Source organism: Eretmochelys imbricata, chromosome 2 (genome assembly GCF_965152235.1).
Source record: "Eretmochelys imbricata isolate rEreImb1 chromosome 2, rEreImb1.hap1, whole genome shotgun sequence".
In the NCBI taxonomy this organism is placed as follows: Eukaryota; Metazoa; Chordata; order Testudines; family Cheloniidae; genus Eretmochelys; species Eretmochelys imbricata.
In genome coordinates this window covers 213,838,445-213,856,945 of record NC_135573.1, presented here as the reverse complement: position 1 = coordinate 213,856,945, position 18,501 = coordinate 213,838,445, and the positions used below count along the sequence as shown (strand labels likewise).

Here is an 18,501-nt window from a genome sequence, read left to right as displayed (position 1 = left end):
CTCCTAAAAATGAGTATTTCCAGGGATTTAAGTTTAAATTTCCTCTGCACTCCACGGGGCTCCTGCTGCTGGACCCCATTGACCACCCTGGTCAACTGAGCTCGGGCTGCAGGTCCCGCTGCCAGCCCCAACTGCCCAGCCGTGCTCTCCCTGGGGCTCAGGCTGTCAGCCCCACACAGAGCGCTGGGGTCGGGCGGCCAGCTCCCCTGCTGATGGGGGCAGGGCTCGGGCTGCCAGCTCCAACTGCCCGGCCCAGCTCTCCCTGGGGCTTGGGCTCCCAGCCCTGCATGGAGCGCCGGGATTCGGGCTGCCGGCTCCCCCACTCATAGGGGGAGGGTTCGGGCTGCCAGCCCCAACTGCCCTGCTCCGCTCTCCCTGCGGCTTGGGGCTGTCTGCCCTGCAACCGGGGCCCACCTGCTGCCTCCAACGCCTGGGGTCCTCTGGCCGCCATTAGTGAAATTTTTCTGGTGAACCCCAGTTTGGGAACCACTGCATTACAGGGAGTCTCAAATTTACTCCTGATGTAATTCTGTGCTAGGGTGACCAGATGTCCCGATTTTATAGGGACAGTCCCGATTTTTGGGTCCTTTTCTTATATAGGCTCTTATTACCCCTCACCCCCGTCCTGATTTTTCACACTTGCTGTCTAGTTGCCCTATTCTGCGCCCCTGTAGCAGCCTGCCTACACAGTAACATTGTTAATGTTCCTATTGTTAGTTAACTGTTCCCATTCTCAGTCAATTACCCCAAGAGCATAAAACCTGGACAAATCCATTATGCACTTCACCTAACGTCTGTGCTGGTACCTACTGGCTCTGACAAATCCAGTCTGAGTACTCTATTGTTGAGATAGCACAACAAGAATCAAATAAGTACACTATCAACCCTATGATCCTTTACTGTTTATTTTTTCAACTGGTGATTTATAAGAACTCTTTATTCCTCCTATGCAATAACTCACTGGCTGGTTTTACAAGGTGCTTGTGATTGGAATGAGTGCAAGAATTCAGGGTAGGCCAGGCGCATAGTCCATAGTGTCTCAATGGTCTATGACTTGAAATATAAGGGAATTTCTGGGCCTATCATACACTAGAAATACAAACCTCAGGAGTGAGATTCCTATGTGGCAATATTGATTTTACTATTGTTCAAAACACATTACCCACAAAAACTTATTGTGAGTTATTGATTTATTTAAAAATATCAAAAAATATTTTAAATGTGAAGTGCATAATTAGCATATTTGTCCATAATACTCACATTTATGCAAATAAAATTGTAGCATTGTCCTAAAAAGATGTTCTGTAGACGACTATCATTTTTACATAGAAACACTGATATACCTTTAACCTGCTGAAAAAGCAAACATATATTGTGTCACTATACAAACTCAGAATAGTATTACTACTCTCTCTTTTAAAGCCACCACCACTCAATGTCTGTGAGCATTTTACATGGCTTAAAATTCACAATTAACATTCTAAATATGCAACTCAAAAACTCCCTGCTACTTAAAAGAGAGGGCAGAGCCAGATCGGCTGAGACAACTAAAAGCCAGGACACTGTATCAGTTGAAAAAACCTGGACAAATAGGTGTATCCTTCAAATCTTTATCACCCTGGCCAGATTCACATTTAAGTGCTATTGCTGGAAAGAGCAAGTCTAGAGATATAGGCCTGCTACTGAGAATACCCTGCCTCCAGCCCCTGTAAGCTTCAACCCTGGAATGGCAAGTTCCATGGTCTCCAATAGACAGATGGAGCATTGGAGATGGAGAGGCTGTTTTTAGGGTCGAGAACTTTTAAGTTTCTATATACAGTGATTAACACTTTGAATTTCTCCTGAGGACCATTTTTTCAATAAATACTTTAAAAGAGTCTCTAATTGTATTACGGCTATTAAATAATGATTTTTGCATAGTATCAGTTAAGAAGTGTTCTTATCCTAACAAAAATGACTCCAATACAATATCAACTTCAGGCTTGCTTTATGTTAAGATAAAGCTTCTAATTACAGATCAGAGGGGGAAATGTTTGCTAACATAAGACATTAATTTGGAATAAATAAAAGGCCAGCCAGAAATAGCTTCATGCTGCCTTTTGTTTTGCCTGGAAACTTACTCACAAACTTTAATGTCAGAAGAGACCGTCATCATCTAGTCTGACCTCCAGCACATTGCAGGCCACAAAACCTCACCCACCCACTCCTGTAATAGGCCCCTAACCTCTGGCTGAGTTGCTCAAGTCCTCAAATCATGGTTGAAAGACTTCAAGTTACAGAGACTCCACCATTTACACTAGTTTAAACCTGCAAGTGACCCATGTCCCATGCTGGGAAGGAATTTCCCCAGAGGTCAGACCGGCAGAGACCCTGGGGATTTTTCACCTTCCTGTTTGGAAAATATGTTATAAAGTAGATCATTTTAAACAAGTTATACAGTTATCTTCCAATATTTTCCTTACATTTAAAGAAAGAGTAATCTGCCAGTACAATAAACTCAAAAGAAGTTATTTTTTTTTAATATTGCATCACATCCCAATAGGATTTCTTCGTGGTATTCATTGTCAATTTGTTTGGTACACCGTATACTCTGGAGTGCTGATCAGCTGAATTCTCCATATATTTGCTGGGGAAGACAACACCTGATTCCAAAATGCTGTGCCCCAAGGAATGATAACATTTGAGTTGGTGTTTCGGTTTCTCATGCAATCCACCAATGCAGATCTGTCTCTCTATCTTTTCCTTACAATTTGCAGTATCTAGTATGTTTAGTGTAAAATTCTGAAAGCTGTAAGTCAGACTATTATCATTCTTTGTTTCCATTCTATGGCATTCCAGGCTTCTTGCCCAATCATCTACATACTCTTGGAGAAATACTGGGCATTCGCACTATATGAGACACAATGTCAGAAATGATAAGCAAGTATCAATCCCAATTTAGTTCTGGTTTAACAAGTGAAAGAGGATACTTTTAAACAATGACTTGACAATTATTAGAGTGGGTCATAAAGGTCTCCAGAGTTTTAGCCATCTGAACTTTCAGCCTTCTCGTCATTTTTTTACATCTGCATTCTACAATTCTTTTTTCCTTCCCCTCGCCCCCAACCCGTAATTCATGACCAAGACAGCACTCACTCTTTGGGGCAGGCAGGAAAGATGAGACAAACTGAGCATCGAACCTTGGAGACTGAGAACATTACACTAGGAATCCCATAGGGTTCAGTTCTTGTGCAACTTTATTTAACATTTTTATTGATGATCTGGAAGAAATCATTACTGATAAAGTTTTCTATCAAAGATTGGTTAGGTGATAGATAAGAACAGGTCAGTTACAGACAATCTGAATACTGGTAAGCTGGGCGTGATCAAACAACATGTAGTTCAACATGGACAAATACAGGATCGTACATCTATGAACAAATAATGCCGGACAACCACATGTGGTAGGGAACTGTATCCTGGAAAGCAGTTATTCTGAAAAGGATTTAGGGGTTAAAGTGGCTAAACAAGACAATATGAGCTCCCAGTGAGATACTTTTGCCAAAAGAGCTGTTGTGATACTTGAACGTATGAACGTGAACATCAAATAGCAGTAGGCAGGTTACATTACTGCTGTATATGTGGAAGAGAATGGGGCCCGTCCTATAAAGTCCTCTTCCTGCTGGACCCTGGGTTGCTCATGCTGAACCAGTGCCCTCCTGGGGGAATTCTGCCTGGAACCTTCTCACCAAGCCCAGACAACGTAGTTTCCAGTCTTCTCAACGAGATCAAAACTTCCCTAAGTCTGTCCCTCACTCCCCATAAGTTCCTCAACCCAAAGTTCCTGGCTCTTACCTCAGAGCCTTTTTGATAACAGGATTTCCCACAGTCTCCCTTCTGTCCATTTTTTATTTCTGGGAGCAGTTCCTCATACCAGTAGCTCCAGCCTATGGCAGTTCCACCTCTCCTTTCCTGTTCCTCCTTTTATGAGGATCAGCCAGTTAAGCTGCAGGTCTTTTCCCAGGTGCAGCAGCCAGCTGCTGGCCTTTCACCTCAGTCGAAAGGTACCCCTTATACCTTCACAATATGACACTGATGAAACTACTATTGAAATATCATGTCCAGTTTTGATGTCCATGCGTCAAAAAAAGGAATCTGAAAAATTGAGAGGGCTCAGAGAAGAGCCACAAGAATGATTTATAAACTTGAAAACATTCCTGAAAATGAGACTTAGGAGATCAATCTATTCAGCTTATCAAAAAGAAGGTTAAGAGATTACTTGATTACAACCTAAACACTTACATAAAGAGAAATTATGTTATAGAAAAACATGTGTCAGCCTAGCAGACAAGAGCATAACAAGATCCAGTGGCTGGAAATTGAGGTTAGACTTTCAAAATAGAAAATCATGTTTTAACAGTAGATAATTAACCATCAGAACAAACTACCACAAGATGTGGTGGATTCTCCATCTTTGAAATCTTTATATCAAGACAGGATGCCTTTCTAAAAGATATGCTGCAGTTCACCCACAAGTTACTGAACTATTCACAAAAGCAGGAATCTAAGTGTCATTGACCCTTAGGTTTCTAGTTCAGCAGCAAATAAGAAATGCAGCAGCCAAATGGAGCTGATTTTCAGTCTGTGTGCCAGTATTTTGAATAAAAATGTTTTTAAAAATTCTGAGGGATACGAGCTGGTGTTTTCAGTTAAGCTTTGATAACACTTGGTGAGTAAACAACATGCAGAAATAACACCTGATGAGTAGAGTATGCTTATGTAACTAAATGGATGGAGATAAGAGGTCTTGCCAAATCATTACTGGATTTAGGAGCAATTAGCTTTCAGTTATAGAAAATGGTCACAAACATGCCATTTTGATTCATAAGATGGAAATTTTAAACAACCTTGACATTTTGTAATATAAAATGAATTGTATAGAAAACACTATTTTTAGAGAAAACACATTTTTCCTACTTAGCTTGCCACCTATGTTACGGTTTCAACTTTCTTTTATTTCCGTATTTATAAAAACAGATTAATACCCATGCAGCAGGCATCCATAGAAAATGTTAAAATATTACAGTTGAACTTTATTAAATATACACATAATTAATACCATTCCAGAGGACTGTGATTAATGCACTGAAAGGCATTAGTGAACCTGGCCTACATCCCAAGTGAAATGAATGAAATAGTTTCAATCTAGTCCCTTGTGGATATTTATTTAATCACAAAACTAGTACACAACTTAGCCATATTCATCACAATTGGCAATCTTTGGATAGGAGAGACCTGGGACTGAGGAACCAGCGGTGCATAATTTTCGAGCACAAAGAAGGAAACATCTTTAGTCTCCTTATAAATTTTCTTGTTTTAACAAGACAATGAATAAATTAACAATTGCAATGAATACGAAAGGTTGTTGACCTAGTTCTTTTACAATAATAGATATGTGAGTTGTGAAAAGTATCTTTCAGTAACAACATTAATTTATTAGTCACGTATTTTATTATAAAGTTCTGGTTAAAAATCATTGTGAGAGGTGCTACTTTGCATGAGACAAGGTAAGTGTTGGAATTCTCTCAGAAAAATTGTTGTTTGCATTTCCTTCAGTTCACTGATACAATTTTTGAGGTGTTTTTTTCTGTTGGTATTGGCTTTTGGAATCTCTCATCACAATCTGTCCTCTGGAGAGGTGAATTAATTGAATAATCAGAGAAATCTATCTCACAATAGTGTAGCCAATGATTCTTTAGACTTTGCATGAAGAAGTAAGCACAAATACTTAGTGAATCCTAATATATTTGGTCTTATGGACTAGAGTGGCAAAGCTGTCTCAAACAAATTGAGGATATATTTCTCAAGTGCTGAGAGCCAGTAACGTACTTTTGAAAGTTTTGGCAAGACACATGTATGAAACTGGACGCAGAATAGCTGATTAGTTTCCTTTTCCCATTTAAATTATTCTAGTGGCACAGAGGGCCTTGGATACTGTCTTTAACACAATGGTGAAATTTGGTCCATTTCCTTAAGAGTTGATGGCAACCAGAAACAGACTATTAGTAATATTACTAACACATATGCTATGTATTAGTACTTACTTTTACTTCGTTTTTCAGAGTTTCTTGAAGGAGAAAACCTAACTGCACAGCATCTTCTTTCATATCAGTGGTAACACAAACTTGTTGTGATAGAGTGTCTATGATCAAGAGAAAACAAGAACTGAATGTTTCATATAAAGAATATATCAAACAAAATTATTCATCTGCTGAACTCTACTTTCAACTTCTTCAGCTGTTGTTTTTCGATATAGCCTTTTCAACAGCTGAAAATCTCATTTTAAGAGGCCCTACTCCAAGGCAAGTCAGCACAATTAACATAAATCAGAAAAGCAAATTAGCAGTTTATTTCCTATTTCCTATTTCTGCAGAATTTTGTAAAAATCTCACACACAGGGCCTGATCTAAAGCTCACTGAAATCAATGGAAAGATTCCTAATTGACTTCAATGAGTTTTGGATGAACCCCACATACTTACATTTCATGACTATCAAGAGAGTATAATAATTTCCTGGTATACTGATTTCATACAAGCTTAATTCTTCCCCACCCCAACTTCCAACTGGACACTGAATACATTATTAGCAATGCTGCAAAAGGTATATTATCAAATGGGCAAGAAGCATATGGGACAAAGATGCAGCCAGATAAACTAAGTCCTGAACCAAACAACCAGCTCCAGGTGAGTGTTTGCTCACATAGAGCTCTATTGAAATCAATGAGGTTTTGGGCACAGGGAGCTACCCACACAGAGCAAGTTGTAGAATCAGGTCAAAGGTTGCAATCCATCTGATTATCAGACAACAGCCTCACAACTGGGAACTCATTACTACCACATTGGTCTAGATGAGAATAACAAATTTACTACTACTAATAAAAATAATGCAGTTAATGCCCAGTCAGTTCCATAATACCAACATTTCAAAGCAGGAACTCTGTCTCTAATTTTAAGATTCAACAAGATTTTTCCTGATGGGTTGTTTCTGTTGTTGTTATTTTTTAACAACATTTTTTTAATCCAACTCTTATTTAATGCAGTTTTTATCCTTTTGATGCCCAATTAACATGCATACTGACATGTAACGGTTTGTATTGTCTTCTGGGTGCCCATTCTACAAGCATCTAAAAAATAATAAATGTGCAGTATAATTATACTGAAAACAGATCTGTACCACACTTCAAGGACAAAAATAAACAAACCTAAAAAATTAAATTAGCATTGAGGGATTTAAAAGAAATTATACAAATATGACCTGAATGCTCATCAAAACAACATTGGATATAGAAATATATACTAGCCTCATGTGGAAAGGTTTTAAATATTTAAACACCAAATGATATATGTATTCAGATGGTCTTTAACATTGTCTAAGAAAACCTTCCCTCCTTCTCTATGGCATATGATCAAGCACCTCCATATAAAGGGTAACAAATACAGAACAAAAAAAAAATTAAAAACTGCTTATTGCTGGAGTTAGTGTTCTTGGAAAATGAATGAGATTTGTGATCATTTTCAAGCAATTTTTTTATTAACATTAAAACTGAATTAATCGCCTATAAGCTCTAAAGAAGAGGTGGAAGGATGCTGCTATACATTACATTATTTACAATGCCACCAAAGCACAATTTGACAGTGAAGAGAATGGTGGTGAAGTTTTTTGGATTAGGCTACAAAGAAAGAAAAATAAATGAGAAACAAGAAGCATCTTCTTACAGACTACAAACACCAGATGAAAGCGAGAATGAAAAATGTATGGCCCAATTCTCAGGCAATTGGAAACCATGGGATACCATCCTTACGGGAGAATTTATATTCCTATAGATTTGTTGGGCAGAAAGTGAAGCCAAACATGCATCAAAGCTGTCTTCTACATAAAAAGGAAGAATGTTATGATATAAAAAGTGGGACCTGCATGTACAGGAGAAGCATCCTGAATTTACTTCTTACCAGCAGAGAGGAACTGGTTGAGAATAGTAGAGAAGCTTGAAACCAGAAACCACAAATCACATCAATTTAGCATAGTACAAAAAATGAAGCAGTACAAGATATGTGTACATAATGGAGCAATTCAAGGGTAGAAGATTTCAAAAAATGAAGTGTTGAGGAACTAAGTATTTTAGTAAAGTCAGATTAGAGCAATTATGAAAATCAGCATGTGGAACCTGGCTGTGGAATCCTAAAAGGCAGCAGAACAAGACACAACACACAATTTCTCTGAAAGAGGAGTCTGCAAACAAGTAGCGTCCAATGTAACTTCACAAGGGGCTGCTCAAAGATCTCAGTTTAAAAAGTCAACTCCCCACCCCTCAAAAATCTCCTATCCCCTGGACTTTAAGGGGTAAAGGGAGAAGAATACAAAATGGCAATTAAGATTTCTAGGTTAACCTTAATAGAGAGGAACAAAACATCTTAATACTATCAAAAACAGTTAGAAGGAATAACAAGTCATTTTATTAAAAATAGCAGGTGAGGGAGTAATATTACAGAGAAAGTCCATAAGTGAGGAGAGTAATAAAATTAATGATAATTCAAACACCAATGGGATATTGAAATCATTTTTAAAAGATGGCTTCAAGAAGAAAAATAAAGAAAAGAAGTTTGGACAATTAGAATTTATAGAAACAGCTAAAAAAGAGGTACTGGATGGTTGGAAAACTTGATGATACACAAAGTCAATTGGTTTGATGATATGCATCTCTTCACATTAAGAAAATCTGCATATAAACTTATTGTACCACTAACGATGCCTCCTGACGGCCTCTCCTCTCCCCTCTCACCATGCCCTATCTTCCCCTTCAACTGCCAGTTGGGCTGCTTTTCTTCCCTTTTCCTGATCACTGTTATATTGCCTCCTTCCACCTTTCTACTGCTTTGGCCTCCCCTTCCCTGTGCTCAGATGACACTCTTCCTTATCTCTCTGGAACACAACCCAGCCTCTCTCCCTTAACTTCCTCCGCTTTGTCCCTGAACATGAAGCAAAATGTAGCTGTGGTGGGATTAAACCTCCAAGTGCTGCTTCCTTTTTAACCTGTACTCCTATCAGAAAGTCTCTGTCCATTCCATAACCACAGCTAAAGCTCTCCATGCTGTCAGAATATAATGGGCCAAATCCTGAGGTCCTTAAATCAGTAAAGTCAGGGAGTTTGTTAGACTAAAATTTAAAAAAAACAAACACTTTACTGGGGACTTGCTCTGGTATGTTTAACCCTTCTCTCCAACATAGTAAGACTCCTTTGTTTGAATCCTAAGGCAGCCCAGAGGTCACCCCAACCCATTTTCTGAATCTTGCCATGTCCCAGTTATATCATTGCCTAGTCTTGCCACATCCCAATTTTGTCAAGCTTCATACAAGCAACTGCCCTGACAGTTTCGGACACAGGATGTTTTCTTAGGCACTTGCCAATTAATCCAACTTGTTACCTGCATTGGACTGTCTTCTGCACCAGACTTAACACTTCGCTGGGACATTCTTTTCTTTTCCACTCACAGTAACAGGTACTAAAGTTAAGCGTCATGTCTTCCTCAAGTTTGCCTTAGTATCATTTCTGTTAAGTAAGGCATTCTCACTTCAAATTAAAGATTTCTTATCACTGCTATTGAGAAAGATATAGCAATTTCCTGCAATATCCTTGGGAGACCTAATTGAATTAAATTTTTAAGTATCTTTGGGGTCCACTGTATTAAATGAATGGTCTATTATTGTCTGGATATAACAAAAGAAGGACAGCAGACACATGATATAGAATTTAATCAGGCCACAACTTTATTATATAGATGTACGGGACAACCCAGCAGATAAAGTGTACAGTGCAGGCAAATCCACGTTTATTCAAATCATTATCTGGGGCTTCCACCAGCCCTGCTTCATCTTCCATCCCGGTCCCCCCAGCCAACCTATGGCTTGGAACTTACCATCCACCCCCCTTATAGGAGGGTTAAGGTGACTATGAGAATGGGGGGAGGGGTCGGCTCCCTGCCGTACCAATCATAGGAGTCCCCAACTTCCCTCCCCCATTCTGTTCCTTTATCTAGCACCTCCTTTTAAGTCCTTTACCAGGCCATTTATCTGGTCACTGGATGCCTTCCCTATGGAGAACCTGCACTGGACATCTGCCAGAAGGAGGTGCCAGCAATTTGCTTGGCAGCCTTCCCCACACCCAGTCAGGTTCCCCGACATCTCCCAATGGCCTCTTGTATAGCAACCCCAATAGGTGAATCCCCATTCTCCCGCAAGAACCCATTGTCCCTTGCACCATGCCAGCATCGTCAAGGGGCACCAGCCGCTGAGTTGTCCTCAACCAGGTACCACAACAACTGCCTTCTGCGGTGGGAAGTATAGGTGACCAGCACTCTGGATCCTTAAATTGAAAGAACTCATTAAAAAACAATGTCTTGCACAGCTCAGCTGTGTGCCCGGAGCCAAGAATCTCCATGCCACCGACTACATCATATGCCAAGGTTCGATAGAGCTCAGATTCGTTGCTAGCTCCTGGTGCAAGCTCACAAAATCTGTCAAACTGGAAACGAGACAAGGCGTCTGCTATGCCATTATCCATGCCTGGCACATGCTTGGGAGAAAAACAGATGCTGAGGTGTAAACATTGTAGAACAAATGCCCTCACCGACTTCATAACCCTGTGCGATATGGAAATTTGCGATTGATAACCTGTACCACTGCCATGTTGTCACACCAGAAGCACACCCTTCTTAGCCAGCTCCGGTCCCCAAATAAGCACTGCAATTAAAATGGGAAAAAATTCCAAGGAAGTCATATCATGCACCACTCCGTTTTGTGTACAAATGGCAGGCTGTTTCTGGGCACACCACCTGCCTTGATAAAACACCCCAAAACCTGTACCCCCTGCAGCATCCGAATGGATTTTTAAACCCCCTTGTAATAGCCATTCCTCCCTCCACAATGATACTCCATTGAAGTGACTTAAAAAAAACCGTTCCCACACCTTCAAATCCTCCTTCATCTCTCTAGTGACTCGTATGTAATGGTGTGGCCTGGCTACACCCACTCTTGCCACTGCCATCCAGGCACAAAATGCACTCCCCGGGGCAACAACCCTGCAGGCAAAGTTCAGGTTCCCCAGAACAGATTGCAGGTCTCACAGTGTGAGTTTTTTGGCTCCTACTGCTCTCCTGAGCAATCCCAATAGCTCCTGAAGCTTATCCTGAGGGAGCCACGATATGCCCTCCCTGGTGCCAAGCTTGATCCCCACGTAGGTCAATGTAGTCTGTTTTTTCTTCCACTAGGGGTACCCCCCAACTGTTTAGCCAGGACCTGAAATGTGTCCAATAGGTGAACACAGTCATTTGACCCAGTTCGTCCTGCAAACAAAAAATCATCCAAATAATGCACTGCTTGGCATGGTCCCACTGCCCGCACCACTGTCCAGTGCAACATTGTACTACATTTTTCAAATGATGAACAGGATACCGCACAGCCCATGGGCATAGCCTTGTCACAATAAAATTGTCCCTCAAAAAAGACCAAACTCAGGGGGGAAATCCTCAAGTTTTCTATAGGTAATTGGTCAAATGGCCCAGCCACCCTGCCCTCCTTTAATTCCTGTGTAATCTTCTGTTCAACAATATGTTCCATCCCAGTTACTGACTTAAATTTTTTTGACATCACATGAGTCCTACTCCTCACAAAGGGGATCCGAAATCCCACAGTAAACCCCTCCCACAAATATGCCTCATCTGCCTTGTTAGGGTAATCCCATAGGAGAACCCTTAATACCTCCAGCCTAACTAGCGTCGGTGCCAATGTGCATTGTACTGCCCCCAGTTTGTCCCCCTCCCCAGCTTGCGTTCTGTGTCCCAGACCCTGCTCCAACCAAGCCAGACCTGCAGTTGGCCCTTGAGCCACTCCCAGTCCTGCTTCCTCCTTGTGATCATCCCTTACCGCTCTGGCAAGAACAGGCTGAATGGGTCCCAAAACATGCCTTACAAACGTGCCTGAATTTACAGGTGCTGCCAAAACAACCACCATCATTAAATCCCCAGCAAATATTATTATGTGACTCAGGCCCCTCCCAAGCTTGCTGTGGTATGAACAAGCCACTGTCTGTGTGAACTCCTTGGCGTCATCCACTCCAACCACAGTGTGTGATGAGGTATGTCCCACTGGATCCAGTTGGTGTTGCTGTCCTTAATCGAAACTGCTCATCCCTCCTTAAATGCAGTGCAGTCATTAATGTGGGCCTCGACTGTATGTAATCTCTTGATGGGGAATATATGACATATGTGACACCTGGCGTTTCAAAGGACTATATTGAACAATGTGCCAGGCAACAATGGACTTTTGAAACAAAAACTACTGGGTTTTCCTGAGCAATATTTAGGGAGAGGTGAATGCAAATTCCTCACCTCTGGTTATGCAAAAACTCAGTCTTTTGAAGCTACATCCTGAGGAGTGGGGCTGTGTCTGCTGATCGCCTATTACAAGAGGCCCAGCTCAAAGGCCCAAGCTGTATAAAGGAAAGACTGAACTATTCCTGGTTGTTCTGATTCTGAGACAGTTATGAACTTGTAACCACAGGAAAAAATGACTTATGCATTTTGAAAGACTGACACCTACTGTTTTTAATATGTTTTCTCTATAATATTTTCACCTTAAGAATAAATGTGCTTGCTTATAAGTAGCTGTGTGGTAACTTATAACTGCAGGCAATATACTGGACATAGCCTCTGGAGAGAAAGCTAAATGCAGATGATGGCCTTTTAGGCAGTCTGGCTTGCTGGGGATATCACAATGTGGGTAGGAAAAACCCCAGTCAGGAGGGAGAGAGACACGGGTCTCCGCCCAAGAGAGGTAATGTCTGGGAGACAAAAGCCTAAAAGTGCATGCCCTTGGTGGACCATAGGGAAACAATACAGGTGCAGTTTCCCTAAACTGTGAAAGCTACAAAGTACAGTACAAAGGTATCATTATAAATGCAAAGAAAACAAATTTGCAGCACTATGATTCACCTGTCTACAATGTATTAGGGATGGAACTGAATAAAATAGTAAAAAAATTGTATACAAATGTATGATTCACTCAAAATAAAGGGTAGTTCCACTCTCACATTCTTCTGACAGTAACAGTAAGTAAAATAAGAATTCACAGAAATACACCTGCATTTATACAGGAGTGTTTAAACATATCAAGAATGAGAATTTCCCCTTCCCTGCAAAGAGGAATTAACAGCGACTTTTGTTTGTATTACCCAAATACTGAGAAATCTGAGCTGCAAACTTCCTAGTTTCACTGCCATAGACATATCAACATTACGAGAATTCATAGTTCATGCTGGAACAGTATATAATGCAGCATATTAGGCATTTAAGATCATTCAGTGTTCAATTAACTTCAGGGCAAATAGAATTGATACAGATTTATTTTTAAAACTTGCTGTGAAAATATATGAAATCTGTTTTCACTAAAAAATGATGCTTTCAGAAACTTGAAAGAAGATCTTGTGAAGTGTTTAGGAAAGTGTGAAAAAATTATGGAAATTATAGCCTGCAGACTGAGGTATCTGAAGTCTGAAAAATTAAAAAGGAGGGAAAAATTAAATAATCTACAAAGTCAAGAAATCTACAAAAGCAAAAAAATCTAGGTTAAAACTGAGACTTCGTTCTTAACCGGACCGCTTTGTGCTGAGGTACTGTAATCCATAGAATGCTTCAGATCAGATTATTCAGTGACTTCTCTCATCGCCTCCTCTCTAGAATTATACCCAATCTTTTAAATTAAATGTGTGCGTGTATATATATATTATTATGTATACACACACAACCCTCGGCATGCTATCATTTGAGCAATGCCTAAGTCAAGCATAAAGGTAAAGTTGGTAAAAAAACTAGTCAGATTCTTGCAAATCTACAAACAAACAAAAAAATCTATAAGTTTTTTTTTTTTTTGGCTTCATTACCTGAACGGAGATTAATACCTTACCAAGGTCCTAGAAAATTAATTGCAAACAGCAGTCGTCAGCTTTTAAGCATAACATTTTTTTAATTACACACAGACACACACACACACTTCCTTTTGTAAAATATTTGCATGACATGGCCCCCTCAAGCCATCACTGAAATGCTTGTCTTTTATAAGCACCTGTTTAGTTTAGTTGACCTGTGTTCTACCTCAGTTCTTCAGTGAATTCAACAGAATGTCCATGCTGTGGCTGCAACATGTCAAGCTAATTTCTTATGGTTCTACTGTCCCTTACCACAGAAAAGCATACAAGAGTCGATAAACTACTCTGGAAACTTGATATGGTTTATCCTGCAGAACTTCCAAGCTATCACTTTCTCATGAAAGAAGGATTTCTATCTGTGCAGACATGGGAGGTGAGGGGGTGGGGATTGACCGCCATTAGGTGTGCAGTCTGTGGGTATAAACTTTCTTCAAAGCTCCATAGTTCTTCATAGAACACAACAAACATAACCTAACCTATGATTGCCCACTGAACAAACACAAACACAAAAACAACTATCAAACTCAACACTGTGCATACTATCATTAGCATATAAAGAAGGGAGGGAGCAATATTTGTGGTGGCAGAGAAGGAAGAGTTTACTTCCATTCAGCACTGATTATTATGGGCACCCATTGCCACATAGTGGAAACATGCCATTGGTTAGGGTCTGGACTGCCTTCCTAGCCCTGACTGAAAATCCTGCATCATCTACATATGCCCTTTGATAAACATGGAACTCACAGAAGTGTTTTTCAGAACCTTTCACATGTGCTCTCCATATAATATGGAATTCCTGATTTCCATAAACTGAGGCCGAAAGTCTGTCACTACATTTGTGCTTGCCTCCAAAATTGGGATTTGTCCCCACACATGGATAAGCAGGTGTCTATCCAGCCAACTATGCATGCAGAATGCCCAGTCTGCATGTGCACATTGATAAGCACGCATGTTAAAGTAGTTACAGAAGCAGGGCTCTGCTCATTAAAAAAGTTCAGGCTCTAAATTACAAAATTCTTGTTGATAAGCTACTTAAAGTTTACATGTTTGAACTCGAGTTCAAAGATACTTACCCTAGGGGCAGTAGTCCTAATAGAGATTTTTTAGGATATTTTGTATTATCCAGATCTCATTTCCAAATGAGTCAGCCTGACTACAAGAGGAGGTTTCCTTACTGATAGGCTATTAAAAAATAGACATGTGCTACCTTGTCTGCATACTCTGCAAGTTCATACCTGCTGAACTAAAGAAAAGCATTGTTACTGTTTATAAAATGAATGGTGCTGGGGTTTTGTGACTTAAGGAAGTGAGAAAATAAATAAGTATGTTTTAAGAAAACAGTTTCAGAAGATAGTGACTCATGAAGCTGTTTATATATTGCACTGCACTGAAAATGAAAGTTATATTTGTGTTGTCCTTACCTACATCAGAGTTCAGTTTAGTGGGCTGGAATTTGTCTATCATCAGGTCTCATTTAGCCAGCAGCTGAAAACCTAGTTCTGCTCTTCTGAAGCATTTGGGACTTGTTAGCTTTTCTTGCATAGGTAGAATTACATTTGTAATGTGGATGACTAAGGAATAAGTCACCTAATTACTGTCAGATGATGAATTGTGACTTCTTTCACACACTATTCTACAGCCAAGTACTTATCTTTACAACAATTTTTCTTTTATTTAATTATATTAAATTACAATTAGGCAATTAATCAAAGAAAAATGATAGAAATGCAAGAGTATCCTGTAATAAATAAAATAGCAAAATAAGTCATTGTTCAGAAAGTCCATGAGACCATCACTGGAAAAAGGTAGTAAAAAGAAAACTATTCCTTAGCCAAGCTGTGCACAGCCATAACTATAAATTTGACATTTTGGCTCATAAAGAATAAACTCTTTAAAGATTTGTTTATCTAAGATTATAACTCAAAGCAAAAAGATACCATCTGTAGTCAGAAAGTGAAGACTTCTCCAAATTATTCTCATCAGAACGCACATAATTTAACTTAAATAGATTAAATGCTGTAACTTAAATGGATTTCCTTACTGCCTGAGTTAAAAGAAAAGCATTAGTATTGCTTAAAGGTCAAGGATGTCATCTGTGATAGACAACGTGCACTACAGAACTTTTAGTGTGTACGTAAATGTTGGCCTGTTTTGAACAGGGGCCTAAAGGACTAAGGAGGCACCAACTACCTGTAGCTTGAGTAGCAGCAGGAAAGGGGAAACAGGCTCTGAAGAGCCACTACACCATAAGAGGCTCCCGTCCCTGATGTGCATGACAGCAAAGCTGCACCAGTGTGTCAGGTGGTGTGTGTTGCACTGGATCTGGATCAGGTGCAGTTTGCTCCCTCCCAGAAGAGCCACAGAAAATGGAGAAACCACAGAAAATCATAGTTTCCTTCTGGGTTGCTCAACAGTGTGCTGCCTCTTACTCTGGGCTTATGGTAAAGCCATGATTTAGCACAAAATTATTAAATATTCTTTACCCATAAATCACAAAACATCACAAAAGTCGCTGAAAGAAAATTAATGCTATCTTTTATAATTCAATAGGGTTATACTTTTAACTGTATTAAAAAAACTTTGAAACATACAAAACGTTGGTAGATCCTGAAAACCCTCACTCAAACTAGTAGCTCTTAGTCACAAAAGTAACCCCATTGATGCAGTACAACATGAGAGCCCTACATGTGCAATGCAAAAAATAAAGCATAGGTCACTTTAAAATTATGTTAAAGGCAGTAAAAATGAAGGCAGTAAAAATGAAGAAATAATTTAAGGTAATAGTTACTGGATAAATTGCCATTTACGTTTGTGATAGATGGGATAGTTAAGGGTGAAATCATAGAATCATAGAAGGTTAGGGTTGGAAGGGACCTCAGGAGGTCATCTAGTCCAACCCCCTGCTCAAAGCAGGACCAATCCCCAATTTTTGCCCCAGATCCCTAAATGGCCCCCTCAAGGATTGACCTCACAACCCTGGTTTAGCAGGCCAATGCTCAAACCACTGAGCTATCCCTCCCCCCTAAAGAGCAGAAGCCACACTCTCCATCCAGCACACGGAGTGGCCAGCATGGGGCTTGAACCCATGACCTTGGTGTTATTAGCACCACGCTCTACCCAGCTGAGCTCGCCAGCCCCCACAAATACTGCATCCAGTATTCAAGATGTGGGCGTACCAAGGATATATATAGAGGCAACATGATATTTTCTGTCTTTTCCAAAGAGAGGAACACACATCTTCTTCCACTTTGTGAATTGCACTGGAGTTTAGGTATGAGACAGGCTTTCAGAGGCCTACAGTGAGGCAGCAGTGCAGATGCCCAGAGGCAGGAACTTAAGACACCTAGAGAACTTATACAGTGAAAACTTAAGTTCCTAAATTCACTTGGTGCCTATAGGGTTAGGCGGCAGCCAAGCAGTGGTTTTATGGGTCAGGAGGAGTGGAAAATGAGAAAAACATATATAGAGACTTGGGTATGGGTGGGTTTTTAAAACTAAATATTGATCCTTTAGCCAAGATATGGTCAGCCTATTAAATTAAGTACGGTTTTGGACTGTTTGTATTGTTTATGTAAATCTAGTTCAGCTAAGTTACTCTTGGCATGTCTAAGCACTTAAATAATTTATGTCAGTTTGAGCACGCAGATCAGCCTTGGGTGGGCTCAACAAGTTTGAGTGACAAAATAAAATGGTGCTTTGTTAAGTGGACATTTATAAATTCAGTATCAAAACAAAACATGTTAAGGTAAAAATCACGAGCCCCGTACTATACACACTCTATTGATTTTAATGTGAATTCCTCTCATGGAGGGCTTGGACCTGTCTGGCTAGCTTCTCAGCTGGCATAAATTGGCATAGCTCCATTCACATCAATGAAACTCTGCCACCTTATGCCAGCTGAAGATGTGATCACTGATTATATAATCCTTAACTACTGTTCTGTTACCAGTTTATTGCCCCAGTTTAACTTTGATCCCCCAAACACATATGTTCTTAACTGCAAGCATATGAGAACTCCTGCTAAAGTCTGTGAGCATACTCATGTACTTAAAGTTAAGCACATGCACAAGGGCTTGTGGGATTTGGACCTATATTATTCAAACTGAAAAAAAAAATCTAATTACTTTTCAGTATTATATCATCTGGTTAATTTTTGCATTTTTGTTTGCATAGAAACCTCATTTTTATTACTTTCTATCTCTGAATTTATGGTATAAGCATAAACATAATACCTAGCCAAATACAGGAATTAAAAGGAGTATTGTTATCAAGTTATATTATCTGATCTTCTTCCTGATTTTACCAGGTCACAAATTCCAGTTAATTTCACGTTAGAGTTCTCATGCACTAATACAGTGCAGCAGTATTTTACCCATAAACCAAACATTGTTATTTGTTTTTCAAAAACACACTTTTAAACAAAATTTGTGGAACCATTCCTAATGGACTTAGATTTTTCAAATTCTTGTTTTTACAAAATCTG

The 18,501-nt window shown here is 39.8% G+C and overlaps 1 protein-coding gene and 1 non-coding gene across 4 annotated transcripts in view; both read right to left on the bottom strand.

Moving 5' to 3' along the window:
- CRPPA (CDP-L-ribitol pyrophosphorylase A) overlaps nt 1–18,501 on the bottom strand; it is a 191,090-nt gene that overhangs the window by 79,040 nt on the left and 93,549 nt on the right. For 2 of the 3 annotated variants that reach the window (XM_077811420.1, XM_077811419.1), the window contains exons 6-7: nt 6,084–6,181; nt 1,261–1,353 (exon numbers count right to left, since the gene is read on the bottom strand). In XM_077811420.1, coding sequence (XP_077667546.1) covers nt 1,261–1,353; nt 6,084–6,181 — 191 coding nt within the window. The remainder of the gene's footprint in view (nt 1–1,260; nt 1,354–6,083; nt 6,182–18,501) is intronic. The other variant, XM_077811421.1, reaches the window with a different exon arrangement.
- Nucleotides 17,081–17,154, bottom strand: TRNAI-AAU (transfer RNA isoleucine (anticodon AAU)). The gene has a single exon. It is a non-coding gene; the product is annotated as a tRNA-Ile (tRNA).